The 23,118-nt window shown below is 40.8% G+C and overlaps 1 protein-coding gene across 2 annotated transcripts in view; it reads right to left on the bottom strand.

Annotated features, from left to right (window-relative positions):
- Positions 1–2,426: 2,426 nt before the first annotated feature.
- DECR2 (2,4-dienoyl-CoA reductase 2) overlaps positions 2,427–23,118 on the bottom strand; it is a 2,028,638-nt gene continuing 2,007,946 nt past the window's right edge. For both annotated transcript variants that reach the window (XM_044089812.1, XM_044089813.1), the window contains exon 9: positions 2,427–2,842. In XM_044089812.1, coding sequence (XP_043945747.1) covers positions 2,811–2,842 — 32 coding nt within the window. In that variant the 3' untranslated portion in view covers positions 2,427–2,810. The remainder of the gene's footprint in view (positions 2,843–23,118) is intronic.

Raw genomic sequence — 23,118 nt, 5'->3', positions numbered from 1 at the left:
GAATCCATTGGCTTCAGGAGTTCTTTGGTGTTCCCTCCACTTTCCAATACTAGTAGCATTTAAAGTCAATGGTTCTCCATCCTTGCTGAGAATAACGTACACAATATTCTACATCCTCATCCTGCTGGTTTACCAAAAACTCTGAGGCCATCCAAAAGTCATTCTCTATGACTTTGCCAAACTTCTCCTACACCTTGGCTTTCACTTCAGTGACTACTGCAGCTGCTGCCTTCTAACTTGTCAGTACCAATTAAAGTGCCCCTGTTAACACTTCAGGAGGGTCTCTTTCTTCAACCTGATGGATTCCCTCTCTGCTGATGTCACCAGTAGGTCCTTGCATTTGGAATTAACAGACATTAGATATACATGCACAAAAAACACAATTTTCTTTTCTACAACTCTTGACTTGCACTGAGGCACAAATTTTAAATGACTAGTGCCCAGCCAGGGACTTGTCAAAATTTGCCACAGCCATGCTGGCATCTCCTGAAAAGAAGGAAAAAGGCACTAACTGCATATGGTGGTATGACCAGCAAGTTTTGAATATATATGCAAAATTTTATGGAGCCCTTAACTTTCTCACAGGCAGGTAAATTATGACAATTCTTTCTGCTTTTATGCCTTTCAGTTGAACACTAATATAGCAATAATCCACGCCTGGATTTACCCACGGTTGGTGTGGTTTGGTCCCGAGGGCGAAGCCCGAGGGACCAAACAAAGCCAACCGTGGGTAAATCCAGCATTACCCACACCCAGAAGTGGGTTATTGCTATTATACAATGACATGATTTAAGAAAAAATTACTTTTCTTAAATAATGGCATTGTATAATGCCTCTTTACTGCCCTTCCGCAGCTGTCTGGTATTCTGCGGCAGTTCTGATGTACTGCGCGCCTGCGCAGTACATCAGAGCTGTGGGCAAAAGCAACGGAGAACGCAAGATCTCCATTGCTTTTTTTTACTGTTTCGCTATGTTAAATGGTTTTAACATAGCGAGACAGCTTTAAAATAAGCAACGGAGATCTCCGTTGCTTATTGTAAAGCTGTCTCGCTATGTTAAACCCATTTAACATAGCGAAACAGTAAAAAGCAACAGAGATCTTGCGATCTCCGTTGCTTTTTTTTTTAAAAAACTGTCTCGCTATGTTAAATGGGTTTAACATAGCGAGACAGCTTTAAAATAAGCAACGGATATCTCCGTTGCTTATTTTAAAGCTGTCTCGCTATGTTAAACCCATTTAATATAGCGAGACAGCTTTAAAAATAAAAGCAACGGAGATCGCAAGATCTCGTTGCTTACACACTGTGTCGCTATGTTAAAGGAGTTTAACATAGCGAGACAGTTTAAAAAGCAACGGAGATCTCCGTTGCTTTTTAAACCTGTCGCTATGTTAAACTCTTTTAACATAGCGAGACAGTGTTTTATACTAACGGAAAAAGTCCGGGCGACCGGACCTTTTTCCGTTAGTATATTGAGGGATTTACAACGGGCACGCTGGTTGGGCTGGCCAATCAGCGTGCACGTTTTAGGGGAGGAATTGTATAATATGTATGTTTGTAATGTAGCTCAGAAAGAGGTCAACATTAAAATCAGTCTGTTACATGCAAAATTGTTTTGTGATGTGTAACATGAAAGTATATTTGTAGAGTCCACTTACATTACATAAGAGCTGATTAGTCTAATATTTAAAAAAATACATATCTAGTCAACCTGTATACAGTACATATTATATGTTATTGTATACTATTTGTGCTTTTATGTTTTCAGACTTTGAGACTTTACTCTAGTGAAGGGATACTGCCTGATTTCCTTTTACCAAAGCACTCTGCCCAATAGTGACTAAGTAGGTCAGCAGGATGTAACAAATACCAAGCTATGACAGGTGAAGAAAAGAAAAAAAAATGAAATAATCTGCTGGTTAAGTAACATCTGAAGTTACACTCTATGACAAATGACAACCTCAAATACATACACCTCTCAAACAAAGAACACCCAAGTTATCAATGCAGCATGATAGAAGTTAACGTTTGGGAAATGCCCTGAAAGAAGACAGCATTTTTTATAATGGGATAAATCCTGAAAAATCTTTCTCATCACAGACAACAGGTTACTGACAAAAAAACAACATAATATGTGGATGTCTCTGCTTGCTATGTTAGCCCATCTCTGAAAATATGTTCCAGATGGTGAAAGGAAGTATTATCCATTGTCATGTGTTTTAACTTCCTAAACTGCGCATTAAACTTTTTCATCACAGCACAATGCATCGTTGCTCTGCTGGTTTATATTTTGGACCCCTTCTTCCATTGTAATCATACAAGTCAACAAGAGAGACCGTGTAAAAGCTGCTTCTTACTGCAATCAGCCCAAACCTGCTTATGACATAACTAATTCTGTATCAAAAATAAGTGATACCACAAAAAAGGTTTATCAATAAAAACAAATGTGATTTATTTTTTAAGAACCCATGATCTATTATAGCTTTCATAATTTGTGCCATGTTAGTTTTAAGACAAAAGCATGCTAAGAGCATTTAGGAAAAAAATCAGAAAACTTAACAATATCTGTGCATTATGTTTTAGGTCCTTGCTGACAAGGCAGACTCTGCAGTAATCGCTGATACAACTATTGAATGACTCTCAATGTCCTGTACTTGAAACTGTTCAGAAGAACTGTCACACAGCAAGGATAACATTGCTATCCAATTGAGGCTGTCATTCTTTCTCAGCCTGTAGTTATAAATCTAGTTCATTCTCTGAGGTCCTCTGCCCAGCTGTTCATTCTTTTTTCTGCCACAAATCACAAACGCATTAGTCTTTTTTCGCCTGTGAAGTCCAGTGATCTATAAAATGAAACAAATCAGGAAGTTGCTATAAAACTGTGGCAAAGCACTTACATTAATACACATGCATCCATGTCCACCTCAGCATGTTACAGTATAAAGCAATATTACTAAGTTTAGCAGTTTTCTGTGTCGCAAAGTTTCCCCGCTTACTGACATTTACAGTTAGGTCACTCAACTATTCAACATTTGAAGACAATACAGCTTTACTGTATTAGTACCCACTTCATCAGTAGATGTCCAAGAGGAACATCTGTAAGTAGATCCAGTGAATGGGGATTACACTGCAACTCTGTAGGATGCTTAACAAAATTTCTTCAGGGGAAGCTCACTGTAATAGCAAATGACGTCATTTGGAAGAAACACATTCTGTTTACATATGCTCTAGACAGATTTTTCTAGTAGTGGCTCTTCCCTGCAAGAACCAGTACAGGACACATACCTTTGAAGGTACTAACACAAGCAGTATGAGATGCCACACAAATGGTGCGTCATTCTCAAACTCTGGATCTTCAACCTACAGTGCCCCACAAGGATATGCTGTTGTGGTAGGCAAGATACCACTGTTGGAAATGATATACATGTTTATGATCAGGTGTCTGATCACAACCAAGTTATTATATGCTCTAGACACTGTTTCACCAGGAGGATGTGAGACAAGCCTCAGAACGACTTAATGTAAGGAAGTATGGATATGTTTTTACTCATATCACTACAAATGATCTCATCTTCAGGGACTCTCTGACTGTTAGCAGGGAGCTTACAGCACTCTTAGCATAGCTTGTACAGTTGTCAGAATGTATTTTTTCAGAAATCACGTATAGAAAGGAGTCAGGTCACTGTGAATAAAAACATTTTTGGGGTACATACTTACATGAAAAAAATGTCCAGTTTAAAAAAAATGGAAATGTGTACAGCATCCGAGCCAAATTATGTTGAGACAAGATGGTATGCATTTGTCAAGACCAGGGAAGAGAATTTTTGCAGATATTTCGCAATATTTGACAAACACAAAGCAGGATTTTTGCCAGGTTGAAAATGTAAATGTTCACAAATAACATCTCATCACTGACGGTTGTTAATGTAGGTGCATTAATAATATTTTTTATTGGAAAATTTGCTACGTTCCCACAAGATTGATGTTGGTATGGTTTGTGAACTATGATTAAAGAACGACAACTGGAAACTAGTTCTTTGAGGGTATAAACATTTTTACTGTAACAGACATTCTAACAAAAATCAGGTGGAGGATTTATGATAAGGATTAAAGACAATTATGAGACCTGTCATTGTTACATGTTCAGTGATAACACCAATACTACAGATTGTGTAACTGTGACAATGAAAACAACACTGGAACATATAACAATTGCTGGAGTGTACAGACCTCGAAAGTCAAGTGCTGATGACCTAGAGAATTTCATCCATTTCTTGCATGAAACACGGGAGGGAAGAATAACAGTGGCTGGGGACTTAACGTTTACCAAAAACAGATTGGAATAATATTGATTCAACAACATTAGTAAAGAAATTATTCACAACATATGTTCAGTAACAACAATAATTAATTAATTAATGGAAAGGACTGGAACATACCAGACATTGTTCGTTTTCCTAAAGAAATTACTCTTACTTCATCTCAAGTTTTATCACCAATGATGTGCAGTGATCATGGGGATATAAAGGTTAATTTGCTACTAGATAATTCTGCCAAACTGAAATCTAATGCAATATACAGATGATTAATTACAGATTATATTGAAGCAAAACAGTCACTATGTAAAACTAATTGCAGTGATGTGTTCTGTAGAAAAACTGCAGAAGGAATGTGGAGAGTTTTGAAAGAGAAATTGTTTGAGTGCAGAAAATAAAAAAAAAGTTCAACATCAGGATCTAGGCATACAATGTCAGAGGTATATACTTCCATAAGAACAAGACACCTGATTAAGATGAGACACAAAAAATATAACAAATTGAAAAGAAACTGAACTACGACTTTTAAAACTGACATAAACAAGATGGACAGATAAATTAAGCATAGTGTGAGACAAGATCCAGAAAATTTTGAAGAAAATGTATGTAAAGATATTGGTTATAACAGGAAACCATTTTCTTGATACACAAGATGTGGAAGGAGTAAAAACATACAAACTGATAAAATGTGTCCAGATTCTAAAATTTATTCACAGGCACAACAGATTATAGATATACTTACAAAATTTCATGCAAAACAGTTTGGCTCCACAAAGGAGGAAATAAGTAGTCCTAGTAACATTCAGGTAACCTCAGATACTGGAATCAAATTAGATTATATTGAAAAATAACTATGAAACCTGGATCCAAACAAAGCACAAGGAGGAGACAGAATTAGTAATAATAACCTGAGAATACTTCAGCAAGAACTTACAGTACCATTATATCTATTATTTACTAGATTAAATAAATATAGGGAGATTCCTCAATATTGGAGATATGCACTTATTAAACCTGTCTTTAAGGGAAAGGGGAATAGAACAAACCCAGAGTCACACATACCCTTAAGTCTACTTCATGCTATGGAAAAATAATGGAGAAGGTAATACTGGATAAGTTATTGTCAGAAATGGATAGGTTGGGACTTGAAACCATAGATCAGCATGCATATGCTGAAAATAGCTCTATTACCACCTGTAACATGATGCTCTAAAACAATATAATAACAGCTGTAGAATAACGTGCGTCTTACCTTTAAGAAGCATTTCAAAGACCCGAATGTGCATATAAATAGCAAGCACATGCTAGCTTTCAGTGCCATTTTGAGTACAGAGTGTGAACATCTATGTATGAGACAGCTAGTTTGTATACAAGTTAAAGTTATTTAGCTTCATTTCTAATGTTTGCAGATAATAAAGCTGCTTGAACAGAGCCCACAATGTTTGCCTACTTCATCCTGACTAGACGAGTGACATGGTGTCAGAATTGGGATACCAGAGACTGCTTTTCAGAGCCAAGATGCAGAGTTAATGGTGAAGGCAAACTAAGTGAACCAAGAGTAAAAAAAAGGGGCCAGAAAAGAGCTAAAGGTAATGAAAACTTGTATGAACAATTTATTTATTAAAAAAAGATAGAAGGGAGCATTACAAGGGCACAAAACACATTACTAAGCAAACAAATAGCATGAAAAAAGAAGTTATGTACTCAACATAACGTTCCATGTTGGTAGTCCATCTCACCCTTCATTTTTGCATATGGGTTTGGAGCCGATCCTCGGCTCCAACTCGGCCAATTTACAAGCCAGAAGACTTCTGGTTGGCTCGTGGCTAAGCAGGTATCCCATGGTGCACCAGTACAATCCCCAGATCTTGTTTGCTGCTCACTAGAATTTTGCTCATGTCTTTCGGCTTTTCCTGGTTCGGAGTCGCCACAGCGGAAACTCCGGTCCGCTAATGATTGGCAGTAGATTTTTACGTACTGGCTTGCCGGGCCTAACGCACAACCTTCAACGAAGGAATGCCCATTCACGCATGTCGCTACACAGAAGACGCTCTATCTGTGAATCGAACGGGCAACGTCTAACTGTGAGGCGACAACGCTACCGCAGCACCACCACCGCAGTAGCTTGCTGCTCACTAGAATAACAACCATAAAAACAACCAATACTAAAGGGTCTCCAATCAAGGGCAACCAAATTATTACTTCCAGATCTTCCAGGATGGGGGCAGGAGGGCGGGTTGGTAAAAATGAAGGGTGAGATGGACTACTAACATGGAACGTTATGGTGAGTACATACCTTCTTTAAGTTAGGTAGTCCGATCTCACCTTCATTTTTACATATGGGACAGTGTCCCTAGTGCCTTACTCTTGGGTGGCTCATTGGAAAATACTCTTGAGCACCGTGGAGCCAAAGGATGCTCTACTCTCGGATACCAAATTTAATTTGTAATGCATAATAAAAGTGTGAGGGGTAGCCCACGTAGCTGCTGCACAAATATTATCAAGTGGTACCCTGGCTTGAAAGGCTGCAGAGGTAGACAGTGACATGGTAGAATGAGCCTTGATCCTGCAGGGTAAAGGTTTGTCCTCTGAGCTATAGATAAAGGCTATATAACTGGAAATCCAATTAGATAGTGTCACTTTAGAAACTGGTAAGCCCAATCTAGAGTCAGAAAAGGAAAGAATAATTGATCTGATTTCCTGAAAACTGTAGTCCACTGTAGATAAAAACGTAGTTGTCTATGAATGTCTAGCCGATGAAAACGGTACTCAGCTGCATTATAGTGGTTAGGGAAGAAAACTGGGAGTTCTATTGATTGGTTTAAGGTAGCATTATTACAAACTTTGGGGACAAAGGAGGGATTAGTACACAATGACACCCTGTCTTTGTGAAAAATCAAATACGGTGGCTTAACAGACAAGGCCTGTAGCCCCAATACCTGTCTAGCTGATGTGATAGCTACCAAAAACAAGGTCTTCCAAGATAAAAAGTTTAGAGAAGATGAGTGGGAAGGTTCAAAGGGGGGAGATGTCAATTTGGACAACACAAAATTTAAATCCAAAGAAGCCACTGGTTCTTGCAGAGGTGGTCTCAACAGAGTGGCCCCTTTCAAAAAGGTCTTGCATAGCTTATGAGACATTAAATTGGTATCTGAAAAACCTAAGTGAAAATGAGAAATTGCCGCCAATTGGACTCTGATAGTGGTGGCAGCAGATCCTTGATGAAAAAGCTCAGAAAGAAAATCCAGAATCACAGGAATAGAAGCAGGGTATGGATCTACATTCATTCTCTGTGCCCAAATAGAAAATCTTTTCCATTTACTGCCATACAGCCTCCTAGTTGAAGATTTATGGGAGGACATAAGAATATGTGACACTGAGGATGATACATCATGAAGCCTGACTAGAGATGGAACTGGAGCAGCCATGCTGTCAATTTGAGGGTGTGGATTGAGGGGTGTAGCGAACCCGACATGTGAGTCAATAGATCTGGAGCTGAGTCCAGAATCCAAGGATCGTCCAGGAGGAGAGGCTCGAGGAAGAGGAACCAGACCTGTCGAAGCCAGTAAGGAGCAATGAGCATCAACTTGCTTCCCAGCCAACTGACTTTCTGAATCACTTTGGAAATGAGAGGGATCGGAGTGAGAGGGATCGGAGGAAAGGCATACAGAAGTCCCATGGGCCAATCGTGAGTCAGAGCGTCTCTGGGAGTCTCCCCCGGAGGGGGAATTAGGAAAAAATAGCTGCTGCATTTGGTATTGACTGGGCTGGCAAAAAGGTTGCAGCAAGGCTGTCCCCATTTCCAGAAAATCTGATCCACTGTTTCCCGTTTCAGAGACCACTCGTGACGCATTAGCATTGCCAGACTAAGCTCGTCGGCTATCATGTTGGTCATCCCTGGAATGTGCGTTGCAACCAGAAAGCACTGGGAAAAAATCACCCATTCCCAAACTCGCAAGGCCTCTCGACAGAGTGGGTAAAATCTGGTACCACCCTGTTTGTTGATATACCAAACCACCGACATGCCTGATTGTATCGCAATTGTCCCTAGAGGAAGAAGGTCTTGAAGTGCTTGCAACGCCAGAAGCACCGCCCTCATCTCCAGAACACTGATATGCAGATGAGCCTCGTGTTCTTTCCATGAGCCTTGGACAGTCCTGCCGAGATAATGCCCCCCCAACCCGATCTGGGAGGCATCCATGATCACAATGGCAACGGGTTGGGCAGGAACAAATGGGGCGCCCATGATCAACTGGTTGGGAGCTATCCACCAAAGAAGATCCTTCTTGCATGATTCCGTCAGCAGGATAGGATGACTCAGCAGGAGATACTGGAAGGACCACTGGGAAGACAGAAGCCACTGGAGAATTCTCATGCGCTTCCTGGCTAATGGCACCAACACAACTGTGGAAGCCATACTCCCGAGGAGCTGAAGAACCCACTTTGTTTTGACTTTTTGCAAAGGAAGAAAATGTTGAACTTGGGAGATTAAGTTCTGTGCCCTTTAGGCGGGGAGATGAGCTGTCATGTTCACTGTGTCTACCTCTGCGCCTATAAAAATCACAGATTGAGAGGGCAATAATGCAGATTTTTTTCCAATTTATGGAGATCCCTAACTGAGCACAAAGTTGAATCATGGCATCCCTGTTTTGGAGGAGTAGATGCCTGGTGGGGGCGGTCAGCAGCTAGTCGTCCAAATAAGGAAACACCTGGAATTCCTGACATCTCAGGTGAGCTGTCACTACTGTCATGCATTTGGTGAACACCCTGGGGGCTGTGGTGAGACCAAAGGGCAGAGCGCGAAACTGATAGTGACTGGCTCCCAGCCAGAACCGTAGATGGCTTCTGGATGCCTTGTCCATTTTTATGTGGTAGTAGGCATCCTAAAGATCCAGAGAGCACATCCAAAAGTCTTTCCCTAAAAACGGGAGTATAGACTGCAGTGTTACCATCCAAAACTTGTCCTTCTTCACTGATTCGTTCAATTTGCTGAGGTCCAATATTGGCCTCCATCTCCGGTTTGTTTTGGAACTAAAAAGAACCTGGAGTAAGTTCCGGATCCTATCTGGTATGCTGGAACAGGCTGGAAGACTCTTTTTAAAAGCAACTTGTTGATCTCCACAGTTGCCTGATCCCTGAGATTGGGTGGTATATCTGGGATCCTTTTGGGAACAAACTGTGATAGGGAAAAGGGTATGATATAGCCTCTGGTAACAACTCTTTGTACCCGCTTGTCTTGGGTGATATTTAGCCAGGCTTCTTGGTACAAAGAAATGCGACCCCCGATGGCCCCAGAGAAGCGCAGTCGGGCTCCACATCAGCAGTGCTGATAAGGCCGTCCTCAAAAGGAATCACGGCCTTGTTGGTATTGCAGACCGCCCCTGCCTCTAGGGCGACGTCTGCCGTTTCCTCCTTCTCTGCTTCTGGAGGATTAACCCCATGTGTCAGGAAAGACCCTCTGAGACTTCTTGAATCACATTTTACTGCCCTTTTAACCCTTGGGATATGGTCTGGAAGGAACAGTAAAATGCACTCCCATGGCAGAAAGCATCTTTCCTTCTTGCTCACACTGAGTGAGTGTATCCTTCACCTTGGAAACAAACAATGAGGAACCATCAAAGTAAATGGTGAAAGTAGACTTGAACAGTTCTGCAAAATTACATAAGCGCATCCAGGAGTGGCACCTCAAGGCAACTCCGGAACCCGCTGCTCTACTCGCTCCATCCGCAGCATAAGAGATAAGTCGCATGGAGGAGTTAACCACAGAATTTAAGGTGGACAACTGAGTAGAAATCTTGTCAAGAACTCCCTCAGTACACGCACCTTGTATGGAATCTTCTAACTCCTTGAGGAGATCCCTCTGCAACCTCGTGAAGTGCATGAGACAGTTCAGCGATCAAAGGGTAAAGGCCACTGAACTAAAAATTCGCTTCCCAAATCTGTCCATATGTCGAGACTCCTTGTTTGGCGGATGAACAGATGAAGAAGTCTCCACCAACTCCTTCTTTGTGGCCACCGCCACCGCCATGGCATCCATGGGAATGCCCTAGGACAAGAACTCTTTACCACAACCTGTGAGAGATGCACTTACATAGCCAAAATGGAAGCAAAGCTCTCTCCACCCAAGATTGTGCTAGACAGTCAAGAGGAGAAGGTTAACACCCACACTACACCTCAAGCAACACATAGCCCTTCTAAACCCACACCACCAATACCCACATATAGCAACACTAAATCCACATATGCAGAGGCCCTTAACTGTAACCTGCCCAAGCAACAAGGACCTCTGAAGCTGAAATGCAAACAAACACCAATCACAACCAAAGTGTCACATAGTTCACAACACCTGTGTGCCACCCAGCAACAGCCCCTAAGGCAAGACAATGCACCTAACACTTTAGTCATAGGTGACTCTATAGTCCGGCAGACTGATGTCCCTCTCACCAGGTTGAACAAGGAGAAAATTACAGTCAGCTGCCTGTCGGGTGCCAGGATCCGCCACATAACGCATGCACTCAAGTCACTCCACATCAAGTACAAATATGACTCTGTCATTGTCCATGTTGGAGTGAATGACTTGAGACGTACCTCCCTGGACTACATGAAGAGAGACATGGAAGAGCTCTCGGATCATGTGGCCCAGGCAAATATGACCCTAGCCTGAGTAGCATCCTGCCTTCGCCCAGAATGATACCACAATATAAGGACAAAATGATTGACTTCAACAATTGGCTAAGCTTCTGGTGTCACTCAAAGGGGATCCAGTATCTGTCTGCCTGAGACGACATGATTGACAGACCACGATGCTTTGCCAGAGATGGTCTGCACCTGTCGTCGCCTCTGGGATTCAGGTTACTGGCTAAGGCTCTTGCCACCCCTATAGTGTCTTTTTTAGGCAAAGTTCAAAGGACAAAACCACCACCGTAACAGGTACAAGCATGCAAAATCTGAAGGTAATGCTACTCAGTGCTAGAAGTCTAAACCTCAAAATGCACTCTCTTGAGGCACTCCTAAAAATGGAGAACATCGATATCTGTGCAGTAACTGAGACCTGGTTCAAGGCTCCAGAGAGCACCCCTGCAATACCAGGCTACAACTCTTAGCACACTTTTCGGCCACCAAAGCAGGAACGAAACACTAAAGGTGGGGGAGTGTCAATATTCACCAAGGATATTCACACCACCAGGCTAGTTGCCCAACACAATGCGTCTGAAATTCTCCAGGTGCAATTAACACTAGGTAAGACTGCAATCCAAATTGTAGCTTGCTACAGATCCCCCACCATACCCCAAGATTCTCACTACACCTTTCTACACATACTAGAAAATATTAAGATAGAACCAAACACCCTAATACTGGGTGATTTTAACTACCCTGCCATTAACTGGGAAAGCTACTCATGTACCAACACCTTTGCCCAACGGTTCTTGGAATTCATAAATTCCAGTGCCCTGGATCAACTAATCCATAGTCCCACCAGGGGCTCCAATATCCTAGACCTGGTCATTACCAACATGGGAAATTGATGCTCCACACCTATGGTCACCCCCTCGTTAGTCACGTTTGACCATAAGCTAATCACCCTTATCATCCACATCCCACCCCCACCCCCCAGTAAGGAAACCTCCATAAAAAACTTCTCCAAAGCCAACTTCATGCTACTCAAGTCAGAAGTGACAAACTTCATGACACCCATGCAGACGGGAGCTGAATGTTCAACTGCTGAATCCTACACTAAGGCACTGTACGAGCACATCCACTCATGCATAAATTGTGTCATTCCAAATAGAACCAAGATGCTCTCACCCAAAAAAAGAAACCAATCTGGTGGTCCCCTGCCATAAACAAACTTTACAACAAAAGGAAGAAACTGCTGCAGAAAAGAGGAAAATCCCAGGATGCAAAAACCTTCCTTACCAGCCTCAGTAATAAACTGAGATCCCTTATAAAATCCTCTAAAGCTAGTTACGAAAATAAAATTGCCAAAGATTCCAAAGACAACAAGGCATTCTATAACTATGTCAAGAATCTAAATGGCAATGCTCAAATCTGCTCTGAGCTAAAACAGAATGGCATTAAATATACTGATCCCAAGGATATTGCCAATATCCTGGCAGATCGATTCAGTGCCAACTTCACCATCTCAATACCGGAAGATTGTCAAATTCCAGTAATAACGGCCACACAGGTAAAAAACGCACTCTCCAAAGCTTAGAATACAGCATCCTTGGGACCAGATGACATTCCGGGCTGTGTACTACATGAACTACAATATGAACTGGCACCTCACCTAAGTGTCATGTTTAATCATAGCCTCACCTCAGGTTTCGTGCCCATTGAGTGGCGCACAGCTACAGTTATCCCACTCCACAAGGGGGGATCCACCTTGTATCCTGGAAACTACCGTCCCATCAGTCTGACAAGCCTTATCTGCAAGGCCATAGAGCGTATTATCATGGAACTTATAAACAAAGACATTGGCAACCTTCAAACACTGGACCCCACCCAGTTTGGGTTTGTGAAGGGCCGATCTTGCCTCCTGAACTTGATTGACTTTTTCGAATCAGTCTCCAGAGCCATGGACAAGGGTAAGGTGGTCCACACAGCCTATCTAGACCTTGCCAAGGCCTTTGACACCATCCCCCACTCTGGAATCATAGATAAACTTACTAAGCTGGGCATTAATCCCTACATCGCCCAATGGGTTGCTAACTGGCTTACTGATAGAACCCACAATGTAAAAGTAGCAGACTCCAAATCCAGCTCCAGACAAGTGACAAGTGGAGTACCTCAGGGTTCAGTCCTGGGACCGCTCTTGTTTGGCATCTACTTCTCTGAAGTACAAGCCAACACTAAGGGACTCTGGATAACAAAGTTTGCAGATGACTGCAAACTGGGAGCCATTATTGAATCCCCAAATGATGTGGATACTCTACAAAAGGGCCTTACAGAAACAGATGCTTGGTGCCAGAGCCATGGGCTCAAGCTCAATGCCAAGAAATGTATAGTTATCCCCTTTGGGAAAAAACATGTATCCGTGAATTACCACATAGGTGGCAGTACACTAAACTCTGAAAGTTTGATAAGAGACTTAGGGACACAGGTGGACAGTGGTCTCACCTTCGATAACCACATCGCCACAACAGTCAGGAAATCCTTCTATGTGGTACACCTCATCACTAAGGGCTTTTCATCCTGAAAAAAGGAGGTCATTGTTCCACTGTACTCATCCCTCATTAGACCCATTATAGAATACAATGCCCCGTTTATTATGTACCTCTCAAGACATCTGCAACAACTGGAAAGGCCGCAGAAATACCTCATTAAAAGAATCACAGGCCTAAAGCAGATGCCCTATGCTGACCGCCTTAAAAAACTCCAGCTATACTCTGTCGCATATCGTCTACTCAGAGGCGATCTTTGCTTAACACAGAAGGCCATGTCAAACCCAGAGCTGTTGAACATGCTACACTTAAAGAAATCCCAATCCCTCAGAGCCACACGCTCCAGGGATCTAAACCTTGTCATCACAATAAACAAAACATGCTGGAGGGATAGGTTCCTGACCCAGAGACTCCCCAGACTCTGGAATAGATTGCCCATACATGTCAAGCAGAGTGCCTCTTTGGCCCTCTTCAAAAGGAACCTTGACGATTGGATGGGAGAAAGGAAATTCACCCCAGGGATCACGTCAGTCGCCCTGCTAGACAGGGGTCCAGGGAAGTAAATAGTGTGGGAAGAAATAGCCATGGAATTGTTATGGCTAGGCTTGTATAGGCCCTAGGGCTGATAGCCTAGTACCAACCTATGAACCTATGAACCAGGAGGGGCAGACAAGAACTTATTTGGTCTCCTGGGGACTGGCTCCATGGTGTCAGGAGTATCCCACACCTTTTGACTAACTAGATTCATTAGTTCGTCAAAAGGTGGAGACACCCAAGAGGCAGAAGGTTGAGACCCGAAAGCCCTCTGGTACACCGACTCCTTATCAGAAGGGTTAACAGTGGGCCAGTAGCACCTCTGCCTAAGGATCTATAAAATGTCCACAAGGAGACATCATCAGAGGACGACTTGGGGGACCCTTCTGACTCCTCAAGGTCAGTGTCTGATGTCAAAGACTCATCCTGGGAGTCAACATGTTTCCTCTTACATAACCTCTTCCGGGGAGGCTCCTCGGAAGGACATTCCGGGGAGGCCTCGGAAGAGTGGGGGCCACCAGCCGATAGCTCCTGAGGCTGCGGGTCTCTGCCATCTCCAGAGAGAGTAGGGGCTGAGGCTGAAGTAGGTGCTCTTGGGGGAAGAGTGCTGGTGCCACTGGTAGGGGCTAGAGAATGAGACAGCACTCTCCTCATCATCTCAAACGCCGACCTGTCTGGCTCCGAAGACCTCCCCCGCTCCGAAGAGATGAGGGTCGGCGCTGGAGCCAGAGCTGTTGGCTCCGAGATAGATGCAGGGTCTGAGCTCACCCTGGCCAAAGCACCGAGAGGAAGGCTAGGAACAGAAGAAGATCGATTCCAACCCTCACTGTCGGTGCCGACAGGAGAGCTTTGGCCCCTGGACACGATGGAAGGCACCAAGCGTGTCGGAGCCGAACCCGGCTCCAAGGCAGCAAAGTGAGCTGGAGCCATCATTTCCTCCATTGGCACCAAGCACTCCAGCTCCGAAAGGCCAATATGGTTCGGAGGAGGAATAGCAGACAAGGGCAAAGCTGGGCCAAGTGGCTCCAGAGCCGACTGGGTTGGAGCCAACAATAATTCTGGTAAGGCAGACGACTTCAGGAGTCTCAGCACTACCCTCTACACATCTCCTTCTGAGAGGCTCCTGGGAGACATAGTAGGAGATCTTGACTTAGGGGGCACTGGAGACTTACAGACAAGCTCCGAGCAGCACAGTCAACTGCTGTATCAATAAGTTCAGAGATTGGTACCGAAACACCTGTAACTGACTCTGACACAACCATGACACTTTCCTTTGGCTCTGAAGGCTGAGGAGGCAGATTTGGACTGTTTCGATTGTTTAGGAGGTGGCTCCGGGACACCAGCTGGTGCCGAAGAAGGCCTTTTAGAGGATTTTGATTTCCCAGACTTAGAGGAAGCCAAAGAACAGGATAGTGCTTCCTCAAAGCATGGTTTCAATAGACCCTTGAGTATGAGTTTCTTCTTTCTCCCCTGTAACACTCTAGGAGAGAAAGCATGGCAGAACGAGCACGATTCCTGCAAGTGGATGGCCCCTAGGCAGTAGACACAGCTACTGTGGCCACCCGTTAAAGACATCTTTTGGGAGCATTTCATGCACTTTTTGAACCCGAGGGTTTATGCTCCTTACTTTCCTTAGAGATATTACACACACAAAAAAAAATCCAGAGAGAAAAAGGAGGAGGACTAGGTCCTCTAACTAAAACAGGCCTAGCCATAAGAAGGAGTTATACGAGGACTAGATCCTCTAACTTAAACAGGCCTAGCCCGGTGTAGAGAAAGCTAGGTCTTCTAAAGGAGTTATATGAGGACTAGGTCCTCTAACTTAAATGGGCCTAGTCCGGTGTAAAGAAAGCTAGGTCTTCTAATTTAAACAGACCAGAAAGGAAAGCCCACTCACACAAGAGAAACCGTAAATGATACAATGAATTTCTATATTTCCAATAACAGGTAGTATACTAGGGAGGCTGCAATCCTAGTAAAAACACAAGCGGATCCCTGCCAAAAACAAACAATCTCAATATAGCAGAAACTAACTGCCAACGGAGACCAAAAAAGGTCAAAATAACAACAGACAAGACAACAGGAGCTCCTGTTAACTAAGAGCGCAAAACCGCCAAAAACTAAAATTCTACCTAACAATCAAAAAATGTGCAATGGCGCCTAAAACTAACTGGCACAGAGGATACTAATAACCACTAGTAAACTAAGTTGCACTCAAAAAGGGCAAGCAATACAACTGCCTAATACATTAGCAACACTAAATATACAATAAAATTTCTAATAAAGCATTGAAATACGGTATGAATATAAAGAATTTGAAAAACTTAGCCAGAGCCAAGAGAAGAACAACCGAACTTGTCGATCCGGCAAACGAGATCTGGGGATTGTACTGGTGCACCATGGGATACCTGCTTAGCCACGAGCCAACCAGAAGTCTTCCAGCTTGTAAATCGGCCGAGTCGGCGCAGATGATCGGCTCCAAACCCATATGTAAAAATGAAGGTGAGATCGGACTACCTAACATTGTTTATTAAGTAAGCAAGAACCATAAAAAGCTTATTATTCAGACGGAATGTTTGAAATTAAGATATGTGATAAAGCGAGCATCAGAAAAGCACATAAGGGTTTAGAATTACCTTAGAATTGCAAAACGAGAATGTTTAAAGTAAAACAAGCATGTTTAGAGTTAAAACGAGCACAAGAAAATATAATGGGCATGAAAAGAGATTAAATGAGCAAGGTGAATATAACAAAGGGCAAAAAGGGCACATTAAGTATAAATATTTGTTTTTTGGCAAAATACTGTGTTTTGGCATAGACTACTACTTTGCATTGACCGGAGCTCTGAATAGTATAGCTAGAGTTATTTGAATTGTCTTGAAGTGTGTAAAAGTGCTTACAGTGTATGTTTACTACTCTGCATTTATTCCGAAGAGTTTGTTGTGTGCAAAGTGCCAAGATTTCATAAAATGCAGTCAAATACAGCCATTTCGAAAAGTTTCTCATGCTGGGTGTGTCTGTTCACATAATGCCACCATTACAGAGTGTTTCTTGCACTATACACAGTTGTTTAGCAAAGTACAGTCATTTTGAGGAAATTTCAGTGTGCTGTGTACAGTTCATTCGCACAGTGAAGTTATTTTGAAATGTTTCTTACACTGATAAGAGGTGACTTCTTACAGTAAAGTAATTTCAAGAGTATTCTTGTGCCTAAGAGTCTTATTTCACAAAGTTCAGTTATACAGAGGCTTGTGCTATTTGGGCATAGGTACAAGTACTGGCATAAATTTCTGGCATATGTATATGTGTGGGTGTTCGTGCATACTGGCAAAAGTCTTCACTGAGATGTATTAATATGGCAGACGGTTTTGAAAACCACTACCACTTGTATTTAATCAAAATATTGCAGAGAATTGGAGAATATTTGAGTAAGAGTACGATATAGTCATACAAGAAGTTATTCTGATAAAGATGCACGCACCAGGGCATTCATTTTGCTAAACCTAGCAGGGTCAGAGGCCTCTGAAAGGGAGCATTCATTTGTATTTGCATCAGCACTGTATGAAGGTGAAGGGGAAAATCATTGTATTATTGTACAGGCTGAATCAAGGGAAGACCCCCCCCAAGTGTTTGAAGTGCAAATTCTGAGAGATGTGTAACCCCAGACCAATGTTACATTAGAGAGGCATTTGTTTTATACAAGAGATCAGAAGCAAGGAGAAACTTTTGCAGCTTATATTACTGACCTGAGGAACAAAGCTAAAATGTGCAAGTTTGGTGATTTAAAAGATGAGTTTAATGACAGGCTCATGCGTGGTATTAACAGTGTTGACAAGGAACAAACGCTGATGGTGTGAGTGAACAACTTTACCAAAAAACAATAAAAATCACTCGTGGAGACCCAAATGAGGGTATGAGTTCAGCAAAACAGAGTTCCTGGCAGCATAAACTGAAAATAGTTGAAATTGAAGAAATATACGAAAATCACTGATAATAAACCACAAAGATTTAATAACGCTTCTCCTGAAACATACGTTTTCGAGCTTCTTCATCAGAAAATACATACTGGTGTTTTAACACTCCTTATATACCACTGATATAATTGGATGATTGAATAATTTAATTTAATGAATAAATAAATCAATCTTTTTCCTTTGTTTAAAAATGTACTTTAAAAAACTTGTTTAAACACTTTAATAAACATTAAATAATTAAAATAGGAGAATAATATAGTCTTGTTAATAAAATTCTATTAATACAAGTAAAAATAGCTTTAATAAAACAACTGTTCTTGTATGAAAATACATCATGAAAGATAATTTTGTGATGTTTGTCTCCACCTGTTGGGAATAATGGAAATTACAATTTAGCTGCTCTTAACTTTAAAACTGGAGCAATAGATAACATATCATTTAAACCAGGCTCCCTCGTAGCATCCAAAACAATTTGCCAGTATAGTTCCCTGTACTCTAGTTTTGTTTCCCACATGCCACCCCTGATTTCTTTGGGCACTATTTCGAGTACAAAAAAATAAAATATAGAGTTGTTACATTTTTCAGAATGTCTAAAAAGGGCATTGTTGGTATTCCCTTTCCTCATTTCATAATAGTGCTCGTATATCCTGGACTTTAGTTTCCTTTCAGTTTTCCCAACATAAAAGGAAGAACAAGAGTGGCATGTGGCGATATAAACAACCCCTTGTGTATTACAATTAGAAAAGGCTGTGCTGTTGATGGTTTTGTTTCTGTCCACAATGAATAATTGTGAACCAGTTTGTATAAATTGGCACTGGGAACATAATCCACATTTGAAAGTTCCCTTCTTGTGATTAGAAATATTGGCCGTGCCTGGTCCCCATATTCAATAATGTTTTTTAAATTAGTATCTCTCCTGTATACAAATCTAATGGGTTTGTTTTTCAAATTGTCCAAATCAGTAATTTCCTGGAACTTTTCCCATTCCCTAACTAAAACTCTTTTGATAGGAAAGGTATCACCAGTGAAATCCATGACATAAGCTGTAGAAAAATTGTTAAAATTGTTAGATGGAATACCAGTAGTGGGTATATCAGTTAGTACTGATTGGGTATTATTAATTGATTCATAACACCCAAGTATGGGTGAAAATCTGTCCTTCCTACCTTCTAGGACAACTTCATATATTTCGTCACATAAAAAAGGTGGATAACCTCTTTCCTTGAACATATCAATGATAAATTCACTATCTATTAGGAAGTCTGCATCTTGTGAGGTCATTCTACTTGATCTAATTAATTGTCCTTTTAGAATGTTTTTCTTTTGTCCAAGGGGGTGACCACTAGAAAAATGGAGGTAAGAATTAGAGAACGTCGGTTTCCTATATACCCTAGAAGTAAAATGGTCTTCACCCTTCTTTAATAGAACATCCAAATAGCTGACTTCATCATAATTAATGGCATATGTAAAATCTAAAAAACTAGTACTAGATTTTATATAATTCAAAAATTCATAAAATTTCTCGATAGTGTCTATCCAAAAAATAACAATATCGTCGAGAAAACGTTTATAAAACACCCAACAATTGGCATATTCACTGTGAATAATATATTGTATCTCCCACCATAAAAGTACAATGTTGGCATAAGTGGGGAACATTTTGCCCCCATAGCCACTCCCTTTTCCTGTTTGTAGAATTCTCCCTGAAAATACATGAAATTATTTTTGAGAACAGTTTCCATTAATACCAAACAGGTTCTAAAGGTATCATCAGAAAGGCCCCTGTGATGTACCATATATTCCTCCAGCCAAGCCAGCCCTATGTCATGGGGTATGCTACCAAAAAGATCAACTATGTCCAAGGTAATAAAAATGATATCCTTGGAAAATAGGTTAGGCTTAACCTGCCTTAAAAAATCCCAAGAGTCCTTAAGTACAGTAGTGCCCTGATTGGATAATTTTTTTAGTTTCACATCAACATACTTGGCTAAGGGTGTGGTGATAGAACCCTCAGAAGAAACAATTAGCCTTAAAGGTGGATCTTGGGGGTCTTTGTGAACCTTAGGAATCCCAAAAACTGAGGGTACCCTTGGATTTTGATTATAAAGAAAGTTGTAAATATTCAAATCAATGGTACCTTCGAGTAATAGGTCATTGAGTATAATATTAATTTTACTTTTGGAAATGTTGATTTCATTTAAAGAGGCCTTAGAATAATGGGTAATATTGTTTAAGCACTGTTTCATTTTGGATTCATAGTGAATGAAATCCATTACTACTGCCCCACCACCCTTGTCGGGTTGCATAATTCTGATGTTCCTGTTACACTTTAAGCTAGTTAAGAGAAGTTGTTCATTTTTGGATAGATTGGAAAGAACATGGTGGAACCTACAGTGTTTCTAATTTCTCTCCATTACCCTCTCCAAATTCTTTAGTTGTGGGTGCAGAGGGGATTAAAACACTCCTTTTCTTTAAGGTGGACTCACAATTAGTGTTGGGTGCATTTCCTTGGTTAGAACTCTGGTTACCAAACATATTGTTAAGATTTTGTTTTCTTATAAACATTTTAAATCAACGATGGCTTTTGAAATATTAGTTTTTCTTAAAGGAATAAATTTAAAACCTTTAATGAATAAATCAAAAAGTTCAGTAGAAATATTCAAGGCACTATAATTAAAAATCTTGTAATGTTTATACTCAAAGGTATTCCCATTATGTACAATGATTTCACCCTCTGAAATCACTTCCCTGGTTGTTCCTTGGTTGGTAAAACTGTTGGTTGTAATATACAGGTGGTCTGTTCCTTAACCTGTTGGACCTGTGGTGGGGAACATATTCTAAAGGGAAATCCACTTCTTGAAAATCTCCCTCACTATGGTTAGAAACCATGTCACCATTGGGGTTTGAAAATTCAAAATTGGCCACTTGTTCCCCCTGGAATGAATTGTATGGCTTAGGTTTAGGGTATGCATTTCCAGTTTGGTAAGCCTGAATGTCCCTCTCCATCTTGGAAGCTTTCCTTTTCATATTTTTATACATTCTTTTTCAATGTTTGTAAAAATACTGTTATAGATAGATCTCTCTGTTTCTACATTGTATAATAAATCACTGGTAATTTTAGCATTAACTTGTTTGATTTTATTGACTAGGTGTTCCCTAACCCTGTCATTTTCAGCTATAATAGCTTTAGTGATTTCTAATCCACATTTATCAAAAACCTGTATGAGTTCCTTGTGGAAAACTGAATTTTCTTCAACCCTGTTGGGATATTTGCACACACGCAAACCTTTGGGAACAATACCCTTGTTGACACACTCCCTTAAATAAGATGAATCACAACCTAAACGCTCATATTTATCCACATAAAAATATAAAACATCCAAATTTTCCTTATAGGAAATAGTAGGTGAAGGTGTGTCATGAAAAACATGATTATCTACATGAATACTGTAATTCTTGTTTAAAAACCCTTCTAGATCGAAGGGTATACTTTTAAAGTTAAAGTCACCTTGTCTGTGTGTCGAACGCTGTTCGCGTTGACTTCTAGGATCTTTGTTGGATAAAAAATGTCCAATAGTGTTTTCGTTGTTTTCCGCTGCACCTGTACGTAACAGGCGAGGAAACTCATCGAAATCATCAATGTTGGGTGTAGTTATAAGCCCTGCTCGTTCACCGTTTTCTGCCGTGGCAGAGGAAGCCGAAGGTTCGCCATTAGAGTTGGAGTGTAAACCAGGAAGTGAACTGTGCGGACGTGAACTCACGGTTAACATTCCTTGGTTAGATATTGGCTGTAAGGAAGTGTTGATACACTCATTGAGCAACGCTGTAATAGATGAACAAACTGGGGTAAGTAATTCAACTAATTGGGACAGTTGCCCAATAACCTTCCGAAGTTCACCTTTTTCGGACCCAATGGACTCTTTGCTGGTCTCTGCCCCTGGAGCCTCCGCCATCGAAACTTGACAAGGAACAAACGCTGATGGTGTGAGTGAACAACTTTACCAAAAAACAATAAAAATCACTCGTGGAGACCCAAATGAGGGTATGAGTTCAGCAAAACAGAGTTCCTGGCAGCATAAACTGAAAATAGTTGAAATTGAAGAAATATACGAAAATCACTGATAATAAACCACAAAGATTTAATAACGCTTCTCCTGAAACATACGTTTTCGAGCTTCTTCATCAGAAAATACATACTGGTGTTTTAACACTCCTTATATACCACTGATATAATTGGATGATTGAATAATTTAATTTAATGAATAAATAAATCAATCTTTTTCCTTTGTTTAAAAATGTACTTTAAAAAACTTGTTTAAACACTTTAATAAACATTAAATAATTAAAATAGGAGAATAATATAGTCTTGTTAATAAAATTCTATTAATACAAGTAAAAATAGCTTTAATAAAATATAGAGTTGTTACATTTTTCAGAATGTCTAAAAAGGGCATTGTTGGTATTCCCTTTCCTCATTTCATAATAGTGCTCGTATATCCTGGACTTTAGTTTCCTTTCAGTTTTCCCAACATAAAAGGAAGAACAAGAGTGGCATGTGGCGATATAAACAACCCCTTGTGTATTACAATTAGAAAAGGCTGTGCTGTTGATGGTTTTGTTTCTGTCCACAATGAATAATTGTGAACCAGTTTGTATAAATTGGCACTGGGAACATAATCCACATTTGAAAGTTCCCTTCTTGTGATTAGAAATATTGGCCGTGCCTGGTCCCCCATATTCAATAATGTTTTTTAAATTAGTATCTCTCCTGTATACAAATCTAATGGGTTTGTTTTTCAAATTGTCCAAATCAGTAATTTCCTGGAACTTTTCCCATTCCCTAACTAAAACTCTTTTGATAGGAAAGGTATCACCAGTGAAATCCATGACATAAGCTGTAGAAAAATTGTTAAAATTGTTAGATGGAATACCAGTAGTGGGTATATCAGTTAGTACTGATTGGGTATTATTAATTGATTCATAACACCCAAGTATGGGTGAAAATCTGTCCTTCCTACCTTCTAGGACAACTTCATATATTTCGTCACATAAAAAAGGTGGATAACCTCTTTCCTTGAACATATCAATGATAAATTCACTATCTATTAGGAAGTCTGCATCTTGTGAGGTC

The sequence above is a fragment of the Protopterus annectens genome, chromosome 12.part0 (genome assembly GCF_019279795.1).
Source record: "Protopterus annectens isolate FY-2018-M chromosome 12.part0, PAN1.0, whole genome shotgun sequence".
NCBI lineage: Eukaryota > Metazoa > Chordata > Ceratodontiformes > Protopteridae > Protopterus > Protopterus annectens.
This window is presented reverse-complemented; position numbering and strand designations above follow the sequence as displayed.